Genomic DNA, 23,010 nt, shown 5'->3' with positions numbered 1-23,010 from the left:
AGAAACATTTTCTGTGAAGGGTAAATAACCCCTAAGTCATGTCTAAGAACGTCATTTCCTTTAGGATCAACATGACAGAATCTTACAATTCAGATGGAAAAGCCAGTGTTCCCAGTAAGTTCCTACATCAGATAGACCAGCTAGAAAACACACTGTGATACAGGCATGCTGCAGTGGTTAAACAGACCAGAGTGCATCCATCGCTAAAGTTAGTGGCCATCACCACTAAGAACAAAACTTTCTTACACTTGTCTCCAAACATCCGATATCAAAGTATGACCAAACTCCAACTAAGCACTCATTTCCAGCCAGCAGGAACGGAGACCTGCAATGTATTCACTCGTCCTGGGATCCAAGCGTCTGCTGGTTCTCACGATGACGGATTAACAGTGGTAATGCCTTACAGTTCAAGCATGACTTCCATCAAGGATGATATTTTAAACTGTGGGTGGTGGGACATGTCTATAAACGTCTCAGTCAGGAGCCTGACCAACTAGGTTGTTCAGAAAGGGTTTAAACTCAGAGGCACTGTACGTGGGCATGGGGTGACAATTCTCTCCTGTCTTCAGACTTTTAACTCTGCCTTAGATCGCTACCAAAAATATTCTTGGGGAATAAAAGCCATACAAAGCTCATGTGTTCTACTTCCATTGTGAAAACCCAATGTATAATCTACTAATCATTTTAATTTCATTTGAAGATTCAACAGAAAAACAAATTTATGTTTCATTATGAATTATTTTTCTTTAGTAAACAGAAACAAAAATAACCAAGATTTTGTCATACTTGTGCATATATTGACTGCTCACAGTCGTAAACACAGAGACTTGGAACACATTACAATATCACTAGTCTATCGTATTGCTAAAACAATCACAAGTAAAACACCAACTCAAGAGCTGCCACAGCAACACTGCAAGTGGATGTAACGTTTATGTTACTATTTGAGAGTCCTCGACTTTGGTTTTCTCTACAACATCTCCTCCTAGTGGAGGCCGAGTCTGTGCATGGACAACCCTCCCTCCACCTCACCAGGTCTCTGGTTCTACAGATAGACTGGGCATGTTATGGGGATGATAAAGCTTGGGTTTAGACAGTACCCAGCCCAGAACCCAAAAACAAGGCTTAAAACAAAGCATCACAAAGTTTCAAGTATCTGGTGTTACTGGAAAGTCTCCGAATTTTCCATGTCAGCTAGTGATACATCCATACAAGAACAAAGTAGAAACAGCCATTTCCTGTGCCAATGTCAAGGGCGGGGGGGGGGGGGGGGGCTGGATCTTGCTTTTTGTAGCCCAGGCTGTTGCTAAGGTTACGGCAATGAGTAAGCACACTCAGCTGGAAGGAAGAGTCTAGATAACAAGATTAAAGCTCTAGTTCATCTTCCCCATGTATCTCTGACGGCGAATGGTACTCAGGAGATAGATTGGCTTGAGTTGACCTTGGACAATTAGAAAGCCTGGGTAAAACCAAACAGATAGATTCTTTAGATATAATACAACAGTCTGCCAATTAAACAAAGAACTAAAATGATCATAAAATGTATTCATGTCATCTAAAGTCTTTTAATTTCTATAGGCAAAATTAAATTACTCCTTACACTCCTCAGGCATCCTGCTTAGGCTCCAAGGGAAACTAAGAACAACCTTGGCTTGACAATCTGACACATGCATTGAAAATGCCACAGTTGTCCCAGGGTACTAGCTGGCCTAGGTTTGCTGACACAGAGGAGGCAGTGTGTGCACATGTGTGTTATGCTGATCCATATACACGGCCTCCCTGGGAAATGACAGTTACTCAGTTAACAGCTCAAGGGAAAACCTGAGTTAAATTATCCACATATGCAACCAGTTCTCTTTCCAACAGACTCCCTGTTGGGGTATGCACATTCTACCTACACTCACTCATACAAAACTTTTAAAATAACACTTAATAGATACAGCACTTTGCATTAATGAGGTATTCAGATCTTAAAGTTGAAAATAGAAACAGTATATTTTATTTATTTACTTTCTGTTTTTAAAGACAGGATTTTCTATGTAGTCCCAGCTGTCCCAGAACTTGCTCCGTAGACCAGGTTGGCCTTGAACTCAAGAGATCTACCTGCTCCTGCCTCCCAAGTGCTGGAATTAAAGGCATAAACACCTGACTTATTTTACTATTTTTATAGAAAATTTATTTTCAATAAAATTAGTATTCTATTAAAGACAAAAATTATTTACATGTATGGCTATTTACCTGTATATATGCCTGCTTAGCACTAGCATGCCTGGTGCCTGCAGATGAAGAAGGCATCAGACAATCTAGAAGTGGAGCTACAGGTGATTGTGAGCCATTGTTTGGATACTGGGAATTGAACCTACGTTCTCTAGAAAGTGGCCAGCACTATTAACTGCCAAGCTGTCTCTGGCTGGCGGTAGTGTTTTTGAAAAGATTAAGGCTTTATAGCTAACACTTAAACTTGTTGCATCTTTGTGATACAGGGCTTCACTCTGTTGGCTGGGATTGGCCTCTGTCTCAGTCCCCCGCCCCCGCCTCAGCCTCTGAAGCAGTGGGGTCACAAGCCTTTGCCCCATACATGTGTTCCTATTTGTTTTCATTTTCCATATGTAAGAGTTGTTTTAGATGAGATGTCCAAACTATCACCACAGCTATTTAATTTTCTTCAAAGTTCTTACCTCTATGTGATTTATCATAGTAGCTTTATTTTTAATTTTTTTTATTATTTTAATTTGGCAAATGGTGTTATACTTCCCAACACGACCCAGTTACACACACACACACACACACACACACACACACACACACACACACAGAGAGAGAGAGAGAGAGAGAGAGAGAGAGAGAGAGAGAGAGAGAGAGTCTTCAAAAGCAGGACAAAATAATTAAATAAAAATGCAAAATAAATGTCTAAATCAAACTATTCCAAGTCCAGTCATCCGAAGAGGCTGTATGCTAAGAACAATCCAGCCCACTGAGACATGCGATGAGATGTGGACACACTTATTTGGCTTCGGCATGTGATGAGATCTGGACACTCATTTGGCTTTGGCAGGTGGCCTAAGTATTTATGAATGTGCCTTTCTATCTTCATCTAGTTTAAGGACCAAAGAAAGTCACTTCCAGGCCTCACGCCGGCTGAACTGGTAGCAATTCAGATAGAAACTGTACCTGGCCAATAGCTACTAGTGCCTACCAAGGTTACTGCCCTGGAGAGCTCTGTTTCTGCTATCTTCTGACATGGCCCCCTTTTTATAAAGGAACTAAGGATATGGAAAAATATTTTCAGAATACAGACTTGCTTTATTACTGATTTTCTTCCATTTCTATTCGAGTTGTTTTGAATTACCTACAGGGCTTCCTCCATCTCTCCATCTTAAACAAACAAACAAACAAAACCCAAAACCTACACCAAGTTATTTCATTCATATTTTTATATCTTTGAAGTTAGGATAAATGGGGATGTTTAACACCACTTTCCAGAAAATTTCCTGAAAGAGATGACATCTTAGACATGTTTAATTACATAGCAGAATTCATGCTCAAAGACCATTACACTTAAGCCTGTTCCTGTCACTCAATGACAGTTAGTTTATAGCAGGACAGTAGGCAATTCTCCTACTGCGCACCAGGAAAAGGTCCCTAAGATATTATCACACTAGTGCTCAGTTTGAAAACACGACTTTATCATGCTACCGCTTTTTGTAATGTAAAGTGTGAGAGGCCACTGTCTCAGGACAGGGCTCAGGCCTTTCCCCTCTGTGTAACACCTTCCCACTGTCATATTATCCTAGATAGGCTCTGAGGTTGCAGATCCAAGTGTGAACTGATGGAATCTGACATGTGAACAGACAGATTTTAAAACGTCATGCACCATAACTCAAAAGTTAACTCTAGCTCTTCCCTGCCATCCAGACTGGGGAAGATCCAGTTACTTGAGCCAAGGTCATAGCTGACAGGCAGGCACAAGCATCCAGGAGGCCAAGGTAATGATGGATGCATGTGTCACTGCAGGATCAACTTTGACAAATACCATTAGGTGACCTGGAGATGTCAGGGAAGTTATGTGGCATTACCACTTAAGGAGGAACCAGGGCTTCCGCCCACGTCAATCTTGTTAAACTGTGGATCCTGCCAGTGAACAGACATGGGCAAATGCTGCCAACCCACATCCCCCTGTTCAAAATGTAGTACGGAGTCCCGGGAAAGGGAGAGCTCCCTAAGCAAACCTCCTTGCTATAAACCCCAAACTCTTCAGAATAGCGGAGGAGGAGGAGGAGGAGGAGGAGGAGATTCACTGCATCGGGCACTTGTGTCCTGGAGGCCTGAAGCCATACAGGAAGCAAGCAATGACAAAAGGAGATACTTTAGGGACACTTCTAGGAGTCTATACTAAAACTAGTTAGAAATATGAACAACTTTTGAGAATAAATTTATATTGATGTTACTTAAAATAATCAACAGAAACAGTTAGAACATTTAAACTGTGACATATAAATGACAGAATAGTATAGCATTAAAAATGTTTCCAAATAGTAGGTGGGCATGGTGGCGCACACCTCTGATCCTAGCCCTCAGGAGGCAAGGCCAGGCAGATCTCTGAGTTTAAGGCTAGCCTGGACTACAGAGTAAGTTCCAGGACAGCCAGGGTGAAACAGAGAAACCCTGTCTCAAAAACAAAAAATAACAAAAAAGTTACAGTAAATAAAGCCTTTATTAATTAAAATTGAAAATGGTATGTTCTTTTAATATTTTTCTAAATTTTTATAGATATATGATAATAAATTATCTGTACAATAGGAAAATTCCAAGAACTGTTTTAACAGTTTCTCCCACATAAATAAGACACTAATCCTCATATAGAAACCACTGCACACTCGGTAAAACACGACTTACTTCGTCATCATCAGGAACTGGCTCATAGGAAGCTGGTACCCAAGCAAGAATATTGCAGTCCCTGCTTCCACTGTAAAGTTCCTGTAATATAGAAAACAAAGACTGATCAATCTAAAGCTGAAATGAGCTCTATCAAGTTTTGAAATGATTAGATTAAGCAGGTTAGTTAAATTAGGTTAGATTAATTCCACTAATTTCTATTCATTAAACAAAGTATGGTGCCCTTCATTTTTTTAAAAAGTGTGATGCCTTTATACTTTGTGCATGATGTTGGCATAACTTTACAAAAATGCTACAAAGCCTTTGACTATATCCTGAGATTTCATACCAATTTGTGCCTTCTATAGGTGAGAGTATCGACTGCCCTACTGTAATCTTTTTAGAAATAGCTGATATAATATGAAGCTTTATTTTATATTTTAAAATAGTACCAGGATGTGTTAGAGCTCACAAGCAAGTGAGAAAATCCTACAGAAATCCAATGCTTTAGTTAGTTCTCTCAATACTTATAAGCATATTTTAAATGTTAGAGAAAGTAAACTGTATGATAGCTTCTCTTTGGCAAAAACCGAGACATCTACAATAAAGACTCCAATGAAGAAAACACAAGTTTCTATGAAAAAAAATCCATTGACTTACAGCTGTCTACCTGGCTGCTCTTCATAAGAGCTTCAAGTCTCAACCCTGTCTGCTAAGACATTTACTGACTAGAAGGACCCATGGGCTGATGCAGTTGTGTCAATGCACATACTGTTGCTCTCTATTGAGCAACACTCACTCCCTTCCCAAACAAAACTAAAAGCATTCGAATCACACAGTAAAATAAATACCTAGTGTTTCTGATGTGTTCAGTGACTAAGTCTGGGTTTGAAGCAGATAAACACATGGCATTTGGCTGGGAGTGGTGGCATATGACTAAATCCCAGCACTTGCATAGTAGAGGCAGGAGGATCAGGAGTATGAGATTATTCTTGTCTACATAGCAAGTCTGGGTCCAGCCTGGTTTATAGGAGACCTTGTTTCAAAAACCAAAGCAGAACAAAACATCACAACACAGGCAGAGCACTTCACAGGTGACAGCCCATACCAGAGGTTTGGCTGCTCAGGAACTAAGAGCAATTTCTGTCTCAGAATAGGTTTTCTTTCTTCTTTTTTCTTTCCTTCCTTCCTTCCTTTCTTTCTTTCTTTCTTTCTTTCTTTCTTTCTTTCTTTCTTTCTTTCTTTCTTTCTTTCTTTCTTTCTTTCTTTCTTTCTTAAATAAGGTTTCATAGCTAGCTTTGAACTTGCTATGTAGCCCAGGCTAACTTTGAATTCTTGACAATAATCCGGTGTTTGGGTTACCATACCCAGCTAACTAGGCAATGTTTGTTCGCCTATTGATTTATTATTTATTTTATACATATATATGTGTGTGTATGAATGTCTTGCCTGTATGCATGTATACGAACCATGTATGTACATGATACCTGAGAGGCTAGAAGAGGGTGTCAGATTGCCCGAAACCACCTGACACCAGAGTTACAGACGCTTAGGAGCTGCCATGTGAGTGCTAGGAAATGAACCCAGGTCCCTTGTAAGAGTAGCAAATGTTTTTAACTGCTGAGGCATCTGTCCAGCTCACCCTTGCTGTGATTTTAACGGAACCTTAGCCTTCTCTGCTAAGAAGCTCCTGCCTAGAAGGAAGTTGTGCTTACAGTCAGAGCATCTTATTCAAAATTGTGGTTGTCTCAGAGGGACTGTTTTCTTAGATCCTTCAGATGACCATGCACTGTTAACATCAACTTATAAGTTTGGGGCCAGTCACATTATTTCTCTGGTACTTTAGAATCCTTTTCTCAGAAAAAAAAAATTAACTACTATATCATTATGCTGACTAGTCAGGAAAGATACTGGCTTCAGAGTTGGTGAAGGCTCCTTGGGAGCCCCCTTGAAGATGCTGTACAGATCTACTGTGGAGTTGCTAAAGTGTTCTAGGAAAAAGTCAAAAGAAGGAACTGGTATAGTAGTGACTTACCAGCCATCAGGATATATCATCAATCATACATTTTAACAAAACAAAACAACCCAAAACATATATAGATAGACCCCATGCTGAGGCCAGGAAAATGAATAAGCAGGCTGTTGTGTGAATACAAGCATGAGGAGCTGAGTTCAAGTCCTCAGAACCCTGTAAAAAAGCTAAGTGTGGTGACACACACTGGTAAGCAGGCAATGCGTGTCAGGGGATGGGACAGAAGACTGCTAGGGACAGTGATGGCCAGTCCAGCTTCAGGTTTAGTGACACATCCTGTCTCAATGAACCAGGGCAGAGTGATAGAGCATCTGATGACCAACCCTGGCTTCCATGCATGTTCACAGGCATGTGCACATGTACACACATGTGAATACATACCGCACACACATACCAAGACCAGAAAGCCTGATTCATAGTTAATATGAAGGGGAAAAGCAAGGATGTTAGAACCATAGAGAAACGCCTCAGTTGTGCCTACGAGGGTGTTTCCAGAAAGGTTTATTTGCTGAGGGAACCCCAGCATGGTTGAGTGGGATCATCCGGTAGGCTGGCATCCTAGGCGGACTGGAAAGGAGGAAGCAAGCACATGAACCATCACTCAGCGATGGTTCTCCTATGCTTCCTGACTGGGTGCAGAGACCTGGCTGGATATCCCTGCTGCACCGGCTCCCCTCCCTGCTGTCACAAACTGTGTATCTCCTAAGCAGAAGCCCAAATAAACCCTTCCCTCATTAAACTGCTTCCGGTCAGGCATTTGGTCACATTAACGAGAAAATTAACTAATGTAAGTATTGAAGAGATTTTGTGGGGCTGCTGAGGTGGCTCAGTGGGTAAAGCCACTTGCTGCTATGTCAGATGATGGACTTGGATCCCAGGACCCCAAAGATGGAGGAAGAGAATCAACTCCTGTAAGTTGTCCTCTGCACATATACCATGGTATGTGCCCTCCCTCGCACAAATGAATAAATGAAACTATGTCAGTTGTGTTAATTAAAAGGTAGACCTTTACTAATCATTGCAGTATCTAGCCACTATAAAAGCATACTTATAACAGCATCTGGCAGAAAATACTTTCAGATTTTGATATAGTTACACAAAGTATACTACATTTTGGAAGTAAACAAATAACCTAAAAATTTAACCCTAAAGATTTTATTAGGTTTTCAATGGTTAAATGGAGTTCATATTCAAAGGGAAGACAATTTAATCCCAATCAATTGCATGGCATTATACAGATTCATTTACACTTCCGTCTGAGATTTAGGCTGCCCTAATCTCTATTAAATAAGTAATAGCTCAAAGATGGACTGACGGTATCATACATACTTCAGAATGATTACAAGTGTGTAACATGTGAGAACAGAACCACAACTTCCTGTTTTACACTACGAGAGTCTGGCAAGCCCACCATCTAAGCACTGTAAATTCCCCTAAGTATCATTCTTACCTGGAAATTAGGCTGAAACACGCAGCAGTCGACACTTTTGTAATGTCCCTTGAGCATGGCGAGCCGCTCTCCCGAGTGGACTGCGTACATGGCAATGGTGCTGCCGTGGGGAACAAACACAAACTCTGAGCTGCAGCCACAGGAGACAGCGAACTGCAGCCCTTTCCTGCTGTCATTACACACCTTCCCATAGTTCACCTGCAGGATTGAATTATAGGGTTACTCACTGCTAAAGCCTGAGCTAAAACAGCAACAAAGACAGAAACAAACACTTCCTTCATTTATTATGGCATTCAATAGAGAGGGCCTTTCAATGTAACAAAACAGCATCTTAATAAAAAGTAGGACCAATGATACAAACATACATTTTATATTCGAGGAAACAGAAATTGTAAATAAACCCACAAGGGACACAGGTTGCATCAAAGACAAACTTGAAGAATTATTTTCCATTGTCAAACTCTTTAGAGTCTTCCTTCTCTTTCTTTTCTTTTCTTTTCTTTTCTTTTCTTTTCTTTTCTTTTCTTTTCTTTTCTTTTCCTTTCTTTTCCTTTTCTTTCTCTTCTTTCTTTTGTTCATTTTTTTCCTTCCTTCCTTCCTTCCTTCCTTCCTTCCTTCCTTCCTTCCTTCCTTCCTTCCTTCCTTCCAACCTTTTCTCAGGGTCTCATGTGTACGCATTACTGCATTTCCCACCTTTGGTTTGACAGAAACATTCAATAGCGGTAAAGAGTCAGGAGAACATGTTATTGGTGTCATAATTTGGCTACTTCTTCAAGAAGGGACAATGGCTTAATATAAAACAAACTAGGAAGGAAGCTGTCCCTTTGGGTGTTGCCCTGCTCCTAAGAATGTGCTGTGATACAACCCACACTGTAACTCGACCATTGCAGCCACTGAAGTATGCAGGTGAACAGTATCACCATGGCTGCAGAGTCTTCACTCCTCTCAGAACTAACTCACTGAACAATAAAGACATTCTCACTTCTTGGGAATTTACTTTAAGGAAACATTTAAGCAGCAGACAGTCCTATGCCCAGAGGGCTCACTGCATTGCAATGGCAGACCAACTCATAGTGTTAACTGGAACGGAGCTTGTGCCTTCAGCCACCCTGTGGCAGCAGGGGTGCAGTCCATTCAAAACTGAACTTGGGCTCTGAAATCTAGGTGTTAGAGGTTCTCTCAGACTTAACCTCAAAACTTCATTCTTCTCATCTGCTAAATGGAAATGACACTATTTACCACATTGTTATTGTAAAACTACATGGGAAGTCATGCACATTATAGCATCTGGGAAATGAAGGAAGTCAGTTACATCAGATTCATTAACTCCACATGTTAGGAAGAACACTCTTCCATTTCCACAGACAAGCCAGCATGTACCATTTAACTCTGGGGAGGCATGGCTCCAGAAGCTAGAGAGGGCCCCTAAGTGGGGAAGGGCCTTAGGAATGAAGGGGGAGCAGAACACACATGATATGAAATTAGGAGAGGATTACTGGTGGTTGAAATGAGAATGGGGAAAGGAACCAGAGAGGACGGAGCTGGGTTAAAGAACATAAAGGCTGTATGGAAAATCCCTATGGAGACCGTCTATTAAAGAAGCTTGAACATGGGTACCATGCATGGATAATGCCTCCCACAGAAAACATAGTTAAGTGAAAATCTTGCCAGACATGGGTTACTTCCTATGATGGTTTATATATGCTTGGCACCATTAGGAGGTGTAACCCTGTTGGATTATGTGTGCCACTGTGGGTGTGGGCTTAAGACCCTCCCTAGCAGCCTAGAAGTCATTCTTCCACTAGCAGCCTTCAGATGAAGCTGTAGAACTCTCAGCTCTGCCTGCACCATGCCTGCCTGGATGCTGCCATGCTCCCACCTTGATGATAATGGACTGAACCTCTGAACCTGTAAGCCAGCCTCAATTAAATGTTGTCCTTAGAAGGGTTATCTTGGTCACAGCAGTAAAACCCTAATACAGAAGTTGGTACCAGGGACTGGGGTATTGCTATGATAGACCTGACCATGCTTTTATTCAGAGGAATGTAGATTTTGGAACTTTGGATTTGGAAAGCAGTGAGATGCTTTAAATGGGGCTTAATGGGCTATCCTAGTAGGAATATGGAAGACTTAGTTACGGAGAGTGATTTGAATTATATGGTCCTGGCCGAAGAAGTTTCACTGGAGAGTTTCAATATGAGGCCTAAAAACAGTTTTTGTGGTGTTTTGGTAAAGAATGTGGCTACTTTTTGCCTTTGTCTGAAGAGTCTGCCTGAAGCCAAGGTGAAGAGACTTGGATTAACTGCACTGACAAAGGAAGACTCAGACATGGCCATCATAGAGTGTGTTCTCTGGTTAAATCTCATGAAGAATGTTTTAAATAAGCATAGCAAGTTTAGAAAGGAAAGATATAAAATATATGGTTCAAGTATTAAAGGGGCACCAGGAAGTGAAATAGAACTGAATCCTATGTTCTAGGAGATAACAGATAAAGGAACTTTGTGGCAAGATCCTACCCAACTAAATTTAGATTCAGGCATGGTGGTACATACCTTTAGTCCCAAGAGATAAAGCCAAGCAGATCTCTGAGCTCAAGGCCAGCCTGGGACATAAAAAGCTTAAATCAAGTGTGGTGGGACACACTTTTAATACCAGGAGACAGGTATGTAGATGTCTGAGTACAAGATCAATCTACAGAGCAAGATCCAGGAGAGCCAAGCTTAGGTAGGAAGGAGTTGGAAAAGAGGAAGCCAGTGATAATAATGTATTAGAACAAGGGAAAGAGGCAGAACAGTCAGACAGCTAGAATGCACTGCGTATACAACAGACGAAGGCACTGAGTTTGAACCATAGGAAAGGTTGTAATTATAAGTGGAAGACTTCCACTGGGAGAAGCCATAACAGGATATTAGAGTAATTAATCAGAGGTGAGCCTTGCAGTGATACTGGAAGACACAGGAAAAAGAAACCACGGAGAAATTAACAGCACTGTGGTATCAATGCACAAAGAGCAGAGGCTCAGTTCCCTGACATGACAGATAAGGCCAGTAACTGAACAGCACCAATATCTACTTTGAATTCTTTTGTTGTTGCTGCTGTTGCCAAACCTGTCTCCTTGTGAACTTTCCCTGCAGGAATTTGCTCCAAATTTTAAGGCATGGTCTCCAAGTTTCAGTCTACAAACCATGGGGAGATTGAGTCACGAATCATTAAGGATCTGTTAATGTTTGTGTGAGGAGGAAACTTTTAAAAAATTCTATTTCTATATATTGTTATTTAAAAGGTAAAATATTAAGCTTTAAAAAGATTAATATGTAGACACAATTTTTGTATATAATTGTAATTAAAGAAATATTGGAAATGTGTACTTATTTTCATAGGCAAAAACTCTGCCCTGTATTTGGTATCTCAGTATTACTTTTTAAACTTTGTAATTCTTTTTTTTAGGCAGACAATATCCATGATTTACAAAATCATGACAGTAAAACTGAAAAGACTATTAAGTAAATCACCCAATACGTCAAACACTACTACTAAATGGCGGAGTAGAATTTGGTTCCTGATTTGATGACCTTTACAAATATAAAGGCAGGGTTCCCCCTTTTTGGGGATCAATCTCTCAGGCCTCTTCAGGTGTCTTTTACAGGAGTTTCTCAGTTAGCACTGCTCCCTTTTTATGAATAACTTACTTTGAGAATGTCTATTAAAAATTCTGCGATCCATTCTGAACTGACTATTCTATACATGGACTTAATAGCAAGACCCTAAAGCACCATCTTTATAGAGGCAAAAATAGAACAAAACCATTTTAACCACGGACACACGCTCAGTGCCATCTGTATTCACTGCATTAAGCTTGGACACAGTGTGATCCTGCCACTTCTCTACTGAAAGACCTGTACTACTTGTCCCCCTCTCCTAGGCCTCTCACAGGCCTGCAAGGCTCAGTACTTCCTGTTACTGTTTGTGGATTTCAACATAAGAGCTCCCCGCTGTTTCCAGAGTACCCATGATGCTATCATAGTCTTTGAATGCTTTTCCTTTCTTTCCCTAGATTAAGTCGCTGATGGCTCAACTCTTCTTTTCTTCTGGGTCAATTAAGCCTTTCATGACTGCCCCATGAAACCCAGGTACTAACTTCCTAGTATCTTCTCTTTTATTGAGTTTTTCCTGAGATAGGGTCTTGCTAGGTAGCCTGGGCTGGCTCTGAACTCTCTAGGTAGCCCAGCCTTGACCCTGAGATCCACCTGAGTGTAGACACACACCAGACTCTCCTGGACTGATTTTTTTTTAAAAACTCCTTCCTAGAACGGAAGCTTCCTAAGATAAGACAGGTTTTCCTGTGCTTTGTCTATTGCTGTGTAATTATTGCTTGGCACATAAGTAAATGCTGGACACATACTTATTAAAAGAAGATAAGGAGAAAGGAGAAGAAGTCTGATTTAGGACATGATATAACACAAGGAACAGAAGAGCCTAAAGTATGAAGCTATCGTCCAAGGATCTACCCTGACACAGACAGAAAACCACTCCACGTTGATTGTACGGGAGGCTGGGAGTGCAGCTTGGTGGCAGAGTGCTTGCCTGGCAGGCACAAGCCTCTGGGTCTGAGGTCATCATCACAGACACAAAATGACTCCATACAGCATAGAAATACTAGTATTTATGTAAGTAATCAGAGTGACCCTCTCAAGAATGTTAAAGAAAATTAATAGCTAGAAAGAATGGGTAAAAAAAGGGATGTGATTAATTGTAAAATTTAACTGTTGGTAACTTATCCGTATTAGAAGTTTTCAATCTTTTAATTAGAAGCATGAGGTACATACACTTGCGCTTCACCAGTGCTGTAGTAAGAGTGGGGCACGGCAGGCGTGCTGGGTGGGGTGGCTTGCCTTGAGAATTGGTCGTTCACATCTAAAGCATCTTTCTAAATTATATTAACAGCTGTGATTCAAAGGCAAGAAATGAAGTCACATCCATAGCAAAGTACAAAGTATACATCACAAATTCACTCACTGAAAAGCCCTTTGAAGTCTCTTACCAGTGTGTTGTCCCCGCTGGAGCTATTCCAGAGCCGCATTCGGTTGTCTGTGCCAATGGTGAGCAGGTGAAGCCCATCACTTGTAAAACATAAGCCGTTAACTTTCCCATTGTGAGCAGTGTTTGCTGCAATGAAAACACATTTGGTTTATGTTTTTCTATATTAAGCATATATCCAAACATATTAAAGTATAACTAGTGAATTACTTGAACTATAATTTGAACACACTTAAATTAAGCACCTTTAGATTATGTGAACACAGTAAGTGGTATTAAAAGAACCACGAATACAAAGGAAAAGGATAGGCAAAGAAACTTGCTAAGTATAGTTTTTTTTCAGTAAGCAAATGGTGCTATTAAATTAACTGTGCAGTTTAATACCAGAACTTTAAACACCTTTGGCCCTTCTATATAGTTCCCTCCAAACTAGAAATCATTTGTCAAATTAAGCATCTGTAATGGCAGGGCCTGCCTGGAATCCTATCACTAAGGTGCAGAGGGAGCTTCCCGTTGTACCCTGATACACTTCTAGTCCAGACTGAGTGGATGCTAGTACCCAGGAATTAAATCCCTCAGAAACGCAGCCGCCGAGCTGCAATGTCACATGAACGGCACCTAACTTCCACTGATCACAGCTTGCAGGTTTTATGGTGACAAAACATTGCTATTTCTTTAATCTATTGGAGCTTTCTGTGTAATATATGATTTGCATAGATGGCTTTAAAGGAAAAATATTTGCAAACCAAGTTACAAAGAAGTTACGTTTGCAACTTTGGAGGAAAAAGAAGTCTCTAGTTATTTGCATCTTGGGAGAAAGAAAACCATAATTAAGTTTGATTCACAAACTGATTTATGGTGAATGCCATTTACAAAAATCAGTTTTTTAATCATTACCTGATTCAGCGGCCTGTGACTTTTTCCCATTGTGCTGGTCAAGAGTAAGCAAGCAGCCTGATGCTCTTCTCACATCCCATAATTTTACTCTACTGTCAGCACTGAGAGAAAACAAAAGTCATATATTGACATGCATAGTTAGGATAATAACTCCACTCTTTACTCTGCCAACTTGACCACAGAGGTTTCATTCTATTAGCACAAATATATTCCTACAAATGTACTGTATTATTTTCAACAAATATTCAACACTGGCCACTCACCAATACAGAAAATATCAAAACAGTAGCAAAGAGAGGTAATTTTTTTTATCAGACTACAAGGACAAAATTTTGCTTTTCTCCAGGGTCTTATCACACTAATTATGACATACTTTCTGTTATTTCTCAATTGCTATTTAGAAAATCAAGCAGTTAAGGAATCTCACTGTATAAACATTTATTTAGCATCAATTTGGGGTTTCTTATTTTTTATAGAAGTTTGAAAATAAGGTACATAATGAAGACAATCTATTTTCATTTCCTTTGTAGTCAAATTCATCTTTAATATCTTGTAGATGCTGGTCATTATACTCTCCTCCCTGGCAGGCTTGGCATCGAGTATCTTCCCCGGCCATCTTGCCTGACCTATTTGCCTTTTGATAGCTACAATCCAGCTGTCACTGTACCTCAGCAATCACACTTTGACCCCTCCTACAGGTTTTTGTGTATGTAATTTCCTTTCCTTTTAGCAGGGCTTCCACAACTTCTATATGTTGAGGTACTTTCTTCTATACACCAAAAATCTTTGTCTGCGTCATGTGATGTTTAGATTTCTGTGGCTGGGTATAGCTGTAGTCTATTCCTTGAACTGAGCACAGCTGTCCAGCGGTCCTATGTACTATAACTAGCCATTCTCCCATAGCCTATCATTCCAGATCTTTACAAGCTCACCTCCAATCCATGTCCTCCCCCGCCCCCACCACCACACACACTGTCCGACCTCACGGAGAACAAGCAGTCCTCCTCTCTTCCTGTATTAGTGACTGAAGGTCTACTGCTAGTAAGGCATTTCAGATGTTCTGTAGGCAGTGATCTTTCTTTCTGTAGACGGTCTGCTTTCTGAAGTTGCTATCAACCTGTGTCTCTAGTATAATACTTGGAACAGGTAGTAGCCATTAAATACTAACAAACTCGATCAATGGATAGATGGGTACTTTATATCAGAGCAAAAATTCTGGGTTAAAGAAACTACTCTTAAGTGTGTACTGTTATACTTCCATGTAGGAAAACAGCACAACTGTGTTACTAGCCCTGTGAGCTGGTTCATGTCACTAGAGAGTCTCTTGCTCTCTCTGGGTTCTGAGCTGTGAATGCCTTCAAGACAGATATCATGCAAAGGAGGGCACTGTGCAGACAGTTCACAGATAAAGCCTGCAGCACGAGGGTAAGGACTTGAGCATGGGTTCCCTGAAAAGCCAGCTGCAGCTGTGAGCTTCTGTAATTCCAGAGCTGGGAAGAGGAAAACAAGCCAGCCGCCTACCTAAACTGATGAGCTCAAGGCTCAGTCGAGAGCTTCTGAATAAATCCAGTGGAGGATGACAACCCCAGTGTCAACCCCTGGCTTGCACACTCATACATGTGCACCTGCACACATACAAAAGATGCAAAGGATATTTTCTTGTCTGATATGAATTGAAATTGATTACTTAATGTTTCATTTTCAGGTACTAACTATATATGACAAAAATCTGTATCTTATGAAAATGCAATCTCTCAAATTGCTTCTAATTACTAATAATAAGAGTAAAACCAAATAAATTGCACTTTACCTTGCTGTTGCCAAGATATATTCATGACGTGGTGACCAGGAAACCGCCAATATTTCCTGTCTGTGACCTGCAAATACAAGTGAATGAAATATTTTTAAAAAGCAAAACAAAACAAAAAGAGTAGGAAGGCAATAATTTTGTCTGACTCAGAAAACAGCAAGCATAAATAGCATAAATAGTAGTGAATGGATATGATCACATCTTAAACTTGCAGTGTCTTCGTTTAAAGACTGATGTGAAGTTTCTGGGAAGTTTTTAATCAAAGGTTTTTAATGTAAAAGGACTGACTGGTTTCTGCTTTAGGAAAAATACAATTACTACTTTGGATAAATCAGTCCACATCCCTGAGGTCTCTATCTCTGTAACAGAAAAACACGGTAATAAAAATTAAGTACTTTAAAGATATAAGAATACTTTATGGTTTCTTATAAAACTGTAACAGAAAAAAGAAAAAGCTCAACTGAAAAAAGCATGTTAACAGCTGTTTCTAAAAGACTGAGATGACAAATTCATAGAATAGTTTTACCTAATGGAACTATTCAAATCAGACATTTCATCTGCCTAGCTTTTTAATCAACTGAAATTATTGATGATAATGATATCAAAAATGCTACCCACTGGGCTGCAGGATTGGTCAATGGTTAAGGGCCTTGTTTTTCTTGCAGAGGACTGACTAGGGTTTGATTCCCAGCAACCACAAGGCAGTTCAAAACTCTAACTCCAGATCCAGGGAAGCTGACCTCCGAGGGCACCAGGCACACTTGTGGTGCACATACATACATGCAGGGAAACACTCATACACACTAAATTATTAAATAAACCTTAAAAAAAAAAGAAGGGCTACGCATTCCATCAAATTTTTCTGGTATATTTATTATGTTTCTCAGAGATGGATAAAAATGTGCATTTCTGAGTTACATTCTAACTTTTCACTGTTTAGAATTAGATGAAACAATATGGATAAAAATGAATGAAGTTATTTACATCAATGCCCTTCTCCAGAGCACTGCTTTATCACTCTCTTACTAACCTATCTGTATTGAGGAGAAAAGTTTCCTCACCAGCCACACTCTTCATGGCCTGAGTCTCTTTCCCCGTTTAATGGTTTTCATGTAGGAACAGCCAGGGCTCTGAGCTGCATTTTCTATTTCCCCTAGCCTCTGAGTGCCCCCTGCAGTCATTGTTCATAGAAATGTCTCAACAGCTCAGTTTTACAAGAATAATGCACAGAAGGACCTTTATTTCTCTGTTGACTTAACAACTAGCACAGAATGCACCAGTCATGTCATTTACAAAGAATGCATTGTTAGTAACATTTCTTCTTACTGAACAGTTTACTCAAAGTAGTAGTTGTTCCATATTAAAAAAAAAAAAAGAAAAAAATACCCTGTAGAATGTGAGAACAGGATCCAGACTTTAAGTCACAAAGTTGTACCTTGGGTCCTCTTGTTCCAACTGTTTAAGAAAAAAAAAAAGGAAAGTTTTTATATACTATTTATTATACATTATAAAAAAGGTCTCAGCAAATTACCACTAAGAATCACACCACTTTCATCCTACCTACACAGAAATAGAAAAGGCATGCCATAATACACTTACAAACATGCAAACGTCTGTCTCTACTGGCTATTACTGAGATGTGGACCTGCACTTCACTCACAGCAGACCTGTGCTCCATTGCCTAGTCTCATCTTACATAGAACAGTCTGTGCAGGTTGTAGGGCTGTGCAGAGACACTGGGAAGTAACTACAGTGAAGTATCCCAGGGGAGCCGCCATCAGCATTCCAAGGGTATGGATTGTTCTTTGCCATGTTATCACATGAAACCATTCAAGTTCAACAGCAGTTTCCCCAAGTTAATGCTATTGCTATCCTTCTAATTGGTAGAAACAGCATCCTAGCAACTTGAGGATCAGTTAGTGTCTGACTCTTAGAGATGAAGCAGCTGCTTGATGTCCAGCTGTGGGATGAAAACTCAGGCCAGGTGGTTCATGCAGTACCCAGGAATAATGGAGTCCTGGGACCAGACACCTAATATTAGGTTAACAGTTTTTCTTTATATATGAATGTTTTGCTGTTATTGCAGGATTCATATAAAAACCTATTTGCTTTCCATAACAATATTAAAGAGAAAGAAGTTTTCCTTTTATGTGCTGAATAGGAAAAAGTATCAAATTAAAAAAAAAAAAAACTCTTATGTAGTGTGTGTGCATGTGTGTGTGTGTGTGTGTGTGTGTGTGTGATAGGACATGCTGAGATCAGAGGACAACTTGCTGGAGTCAGTCTGTCCTACCACGTGTGTTCCAGGAATCACGTTCTAGGTACCAAGCTTGGCAGCAAACAGCCCTACCCAGTGAGGAACCTCGCCAGCCCAAGTTGCCATATTTTGTTCATATAAGAATACCTGAAAGACGAGTGATCTAAAAGGACTCCTCGGAGAACAGACACAGGCTCTCTGAAAGAGCAAAGCAAAAGGAAAAAAAAGGGAGGGAAGAGAGAGAACTGATACTCTCCCAGTCTTTGGATCCTAGCCATTAGCATGTGCCAGACCTACACTAGGGTACAGTGTTGAAAGTAATCTTTACCTGGGCTAAGGTTTTTCTGGGTTAGCATAACTCACTCTAAAATGGGAGAGTTTTCCTACGCTAAAAGGCAAAGGATGTGAACTCACCTGCTACCAGACAGTGCTTGGTGGCTGCTGGGGACATGTGATGACTGTAAACTGTTTCCTCAAAATTAAACACATCTGCAGCCTGTTAATCAAAAGACGATCAAAAACAAAATAAAACAAAACCCCCAAAACCCCATAAAAACCAAAGCAAGAATTCTCCTTCCCACATCTTAACATATTCTTAATTGTTAAGAATTAACAATTCTTTTAGTTCAAAGAGAAAATAAAAGCCACCGAACCAGAAATCTCCCAGTCTCTTATGCAGCCAGTCATTCTTGCTTATGCTTTCTGCTCTTCATTTCCATCATGGAAAAACAGTCCATTGCTTGCCCATTTCACAAGCAATCTCTCTGCTTGTATTCAGATCCCCTCAACACTGTGGCCAACTTCAATCCACAGCTTACCCATGGGTTAACTCTAACTACTGTCCTTTCTGGCTCATTCTCAGCAGCACTGAAAGCTAAATCCTCCTCATCTTAATATCTATCTCCAAGACAGAATAAAGAAATACCTCCCCTCAATTTTCTTTCCTCTTCTTCATATCTAATTTAGCAATCTTTAATCACCACTTCTTTTTAAAATAATTTTACTTAATTTTATGTGCATTTGGTGTTTTGCCTGCATTCATGTCTGTGTGAGGGTGCCAGACCCCTGGAATTATACTTACAGACTATAGCGAGATACCATGTGGCTGTTGGGAATTGAACCCGAGTCCTCTGGAACAGCAGCCAGTGCTCTTAACTGGACCCACTTACCATTTCTTAACTCACTGCAATCCTAGTTTTGTTTCATTATTCTTCTTTACATAACTCTTTCACTGTCACTGATAGCCTCGTTATTCTAACTTGTTTGTCAGCTAGGAAGCTGACCAATACAGCTGTTCACCCCACTGTCCTTCAAAGTCTTTTTCCTGTTACATGAAACAGAAATTTACCGCAACGTTTTCCTTTCTGTTCCTTCTAGGATTTGCCATCAGTTCTTTTGTGTTACACCCTAGTCATTCTTAGCATCTTGTTCTATGTAAGCTTCCTCTCTGCAACTCAGTGTTACTGACTCGCAGACCTCTACTGTCAGTGTATACTCACTCCAGAATCAGATTCAAATAGACCAGTCCCTGAACTACTTCCAGATGCTTTTCTTACAAACCCTTTGGTCGTAATAAACTACCTAATTCCCACTCCAGACCTGGGAGCCATTCTTGTGTATGTGTTTGTTGCTGTTGCTCTGAGACAGGGTCTTGCTCTACAGCCCAAGCTGGCCTTACATGAAGTACAAGCTGGCTTCAAACACATGACTCTCCTGCCTTAGCCTCCCAAATGCTAGAATTACAGGCATACAGACCACAACCCACTGCTGCTCTGTGTCCTGAGAGCTATCCAAGCCCTGCTGTCTCCATCTCTTGCTGTACATAAAAATGACAAGAGTGCAACGATCATGAAGTTGAAGTTACTTTCTAGGTCTTTCTGTTCTCTGAGAACCAGCCTGTAGGGTTCCAGATTCCATAGCAGCTCTTCAAACCCTTTAAACAGAACTTTGCTGGTTTTGCTAATGGAGGATTGATTGGACCTTAAGATATCCCACTGTTGCTCAAACAGGAAGTTCATGACACGCATTTAATCTTTACCACATATGTTGGGTTTTGTTTTCTTGGCTTTCGTGTGTGTGTGTGTGTGTGTGTGTGTGTGTGTGTGTGTGTTGTTCTTGTTTTTGTGTTTTTGAGAAAGGGTCTTACTACATAATTCTGGCTGGCACAGAACTCAGGAACATGAGAAACAACTCAGAAGCAATGGATGTCACATTCCTATAGAGAGGTACTACAGGTATGTAGATAGAAAGCTGAGAGAAAGGAGTAGTACTGAAAAACTTCTCTAATTACCATATAATTCTCATATCTGTTATCTATATTTTTACTCTACTTTAAAAATATTCTTTTCCTGCAAGCTTTTAGATCAAGAGAGGAAATGTCTAATTCTATTCCTTAGCTCAAAGTTTTCAAATAACAAAGGTATTTCCTAAGGTTTTGTGTGTTGATTATGTGCTAGGCATTGTGCTAGATTATTTTATGTATGTTGGTAAATAAGCCATCTAGAATAGATGGCACCATTCTAGAAGGTGCCATCTTGCCCTCATTTCAGACAAGGGCAAAGAGATGCAGAGTTCTTTGGCATTTGCCCATTGTCACAGAGCTAATCAGCAGAAGTTAGTTAACCATGGTATAACCCTTCTTAACCACACTGTTTTCCTATCTGACACTCAGGACATCTTAGCAAAAGACCACCCAATACAGTTGAAGACTCGGTTTTCCATTATCCTGCATAGCAATTTGGAAAGGTTGTTCATGTTCTTACCTGCAATGTGTTTGTATCCCACACTTTCAGAGTTTTATCAAATGAGCTGGATGTGAACATGCCAGTGTCATGAGGATACCACTGAACAGTCTCCACGCTGTACTTGTGAACATCAGGATGGCTTCTACAAAACAGCAATCAAGATTTAGAGTCTTCAAATCTTGGGGGGAATTTCAAATATATTATTATGAAAAAGAAGCAGGCTCGGGGAGGAAACTATGGATCGATATGGTAACATCACACATCCTTGTATTAGCTGCTCTGAAGGGAAGAGAGGGTATGTCTAGGTATCTCCAAATTGGGTTGCCACTGTGAGATGTGGAAGCCTGCCTTTTCCTGAGGCACACCATGTGAGATATGCTCACTCCTGTACTGCACTCAGTGTGTGTTTGTATATGTGTGTGTGCTGGGGGTCAGTGTGGGTGGGTGGGTGTGGCCAACGACAGTGGATTTCCTTCACCTTGGAGGTGGCAGTGGCTTTCAGTACTGGTGTGGGATTTTCCTTTCTCAGTTATCATTATTAGAACTATGGAATGCTCCACACACCGCCATGGGATTCCACACAGCAATGTTCCACCCACAGTTGGGTGAAGACAGTTAAACGTGTGGACAGCAGTTCATAAGCACCTCTGCTCTTTTCAGCTATGAATTCAAACTCTTGGCTGCAGGGAGCCTCTGCTTTGTTGAGAGCAAGGACCTACTTTCTGTTATAGAAAGTGAGAGACCCTCGACATTGTCTTTTCCTCGTCCTTGGCACCAAGGGCAAAGCTGTGTGCTGAGCTTTAAGGATCTACTTGGAATGCCAAATCTCCAGGTATGGATGAAATCCCAAGGAGAAGGGCGGTAGAGTTGGGTCTATGCTGGTGACACATAACAAAGTGCGAATGGCATCATTTCTGTCATGTGACCTTGGGACGGTCCCTGCTCTAGCATTTCTTTCTTTCTTTCTGCTCACTGAGTAAACTTGATTCTCTCATTTTCTCCGCAATTACATGAGATACAAGCACACTCCAATAAATTTCTACTTGAAATAAGTTAGAACAACTCTAATATGCTCCAAAGAGTCTTGGATTCAACATAGACTTTCTGATGAGTTGGGTTTAAATAAAGCCAGCCCTTACTGTAGAAATACAAACAAAAGCTCATTTATATTTTAAATTTAAATTTTGAAACAGGACACAATGTTGTATCATTCTATTACATGTGTTATTTTCAGGTACATTTACTAAAAATTTTGGTAGCAAAATCTTATTATTATTAATGCTCAAGAACAAATTAAGTATACCAACACTAAATATTACTAAGTTGCCTAAGCCACAATAACATAATAAATTTTATTAAAATTGTTTTTTTAAATGATATTGTGAATATACCTATTTTGAAATTCAATGTCATTCTTTTAGACTTTGAACCTAGGAATAAAAGTTGTAATATAAATAAAATACAGACACACTAAACATTTACATAAATTAAATACCAAAAAACTCTTACCAGATCATAGCATAACATTTTATGTATGTATATATATATATATATATATGTATATATATATATATATATATAGAGAGAGAGAGAGAGAGAGAGACTTATGTCAAACATATAAAATATGTATATATTTCATTATTTAATAAACTTAATGCTAAATTTTAATCTCAGATATCAGACTTTTAAAATTATTAAATTAAAGCCATGTGAATTGGACACACCTTTAATCCTAGCACCAAGAAAGCAGGGGCAAACAGATCTCTGTGAATTCAAGGCCAGCAGTTTAGAATTTAATTTCCTTTGTTTTTCTTTTTGATTAGGGTTGAAAGTGTGTAAATGGCTCTTAAAAGGCAGGTCCCATACTGTGTTGCAACTCTGGGAGGCCCTAGGCTACTGTTATTAATC

At 40.0% G+C, this 23,010-nt stretch overlaps 1 protein-coding gene across 2 annotated transcripts in view; it reads right to left on the bottom strand.

Annotated features, from left to right (window-relative positions):
- Ercc8 (ERCC excision repair 8, CSA ubiquitin ligase complex subunit) overlaps positions 1–23,010 on the bottom strand; it is a 39,114-nt gene that overhangs the window by 6,464 nt on the left and 9,640 nt on the right. For both annotated transcript variants that reach the window (XM_029544136.1, XM_029544137.1), the window contains 8 exons: positions 21,121–21,244; positions 18,773–18,854; positions 17,488–17,556; positions 16,102–16,168; positions 14,292–14,392; positions 13,399–13,523; positions 8,358–8,555; positions 4,897–4,977 (listed from right to left, as the gene is read on the bottom strand). In XM_029544136.1, the coding sequence (XP_029399996.1) occupies positions 4,897–4,977; positions 8,358–8,555; positions 13,399–13,523; positions 14,292–14,392; positions 16,102–16,168; positions 17,488–17,556; positions 18,773–18,854; positions 21,121–21,244 (847 nt within the window). The remainder of the gene's footprint in view (positions 1–4,896; positions 4,978–8,357; positions 8,556–13,398; positions 13,524–14,291; positions 14,393–16,101; positions 16,169–17,487; positions 17,557–18,772; positions 18,855–21,120; positions 21,245–23,010) is intronic.

The sequence above is a fragment of the Mus pahari genome, chromosome 11 (assembly GCF_900095145.1).
Source record: "Mus pahari chromosome 11, PAHARI_EIJ_v1.1, whole genome shotgun sequence".
Taxonomy (NCBI): Eukaryota; Metazoa; Chordata; class Mammalia; order Rodentia; family Muridae; genus Mus; species Mus pahari.
This window is presented reverse-complemented; position numbering and strand designations above follow the sequence as displayed.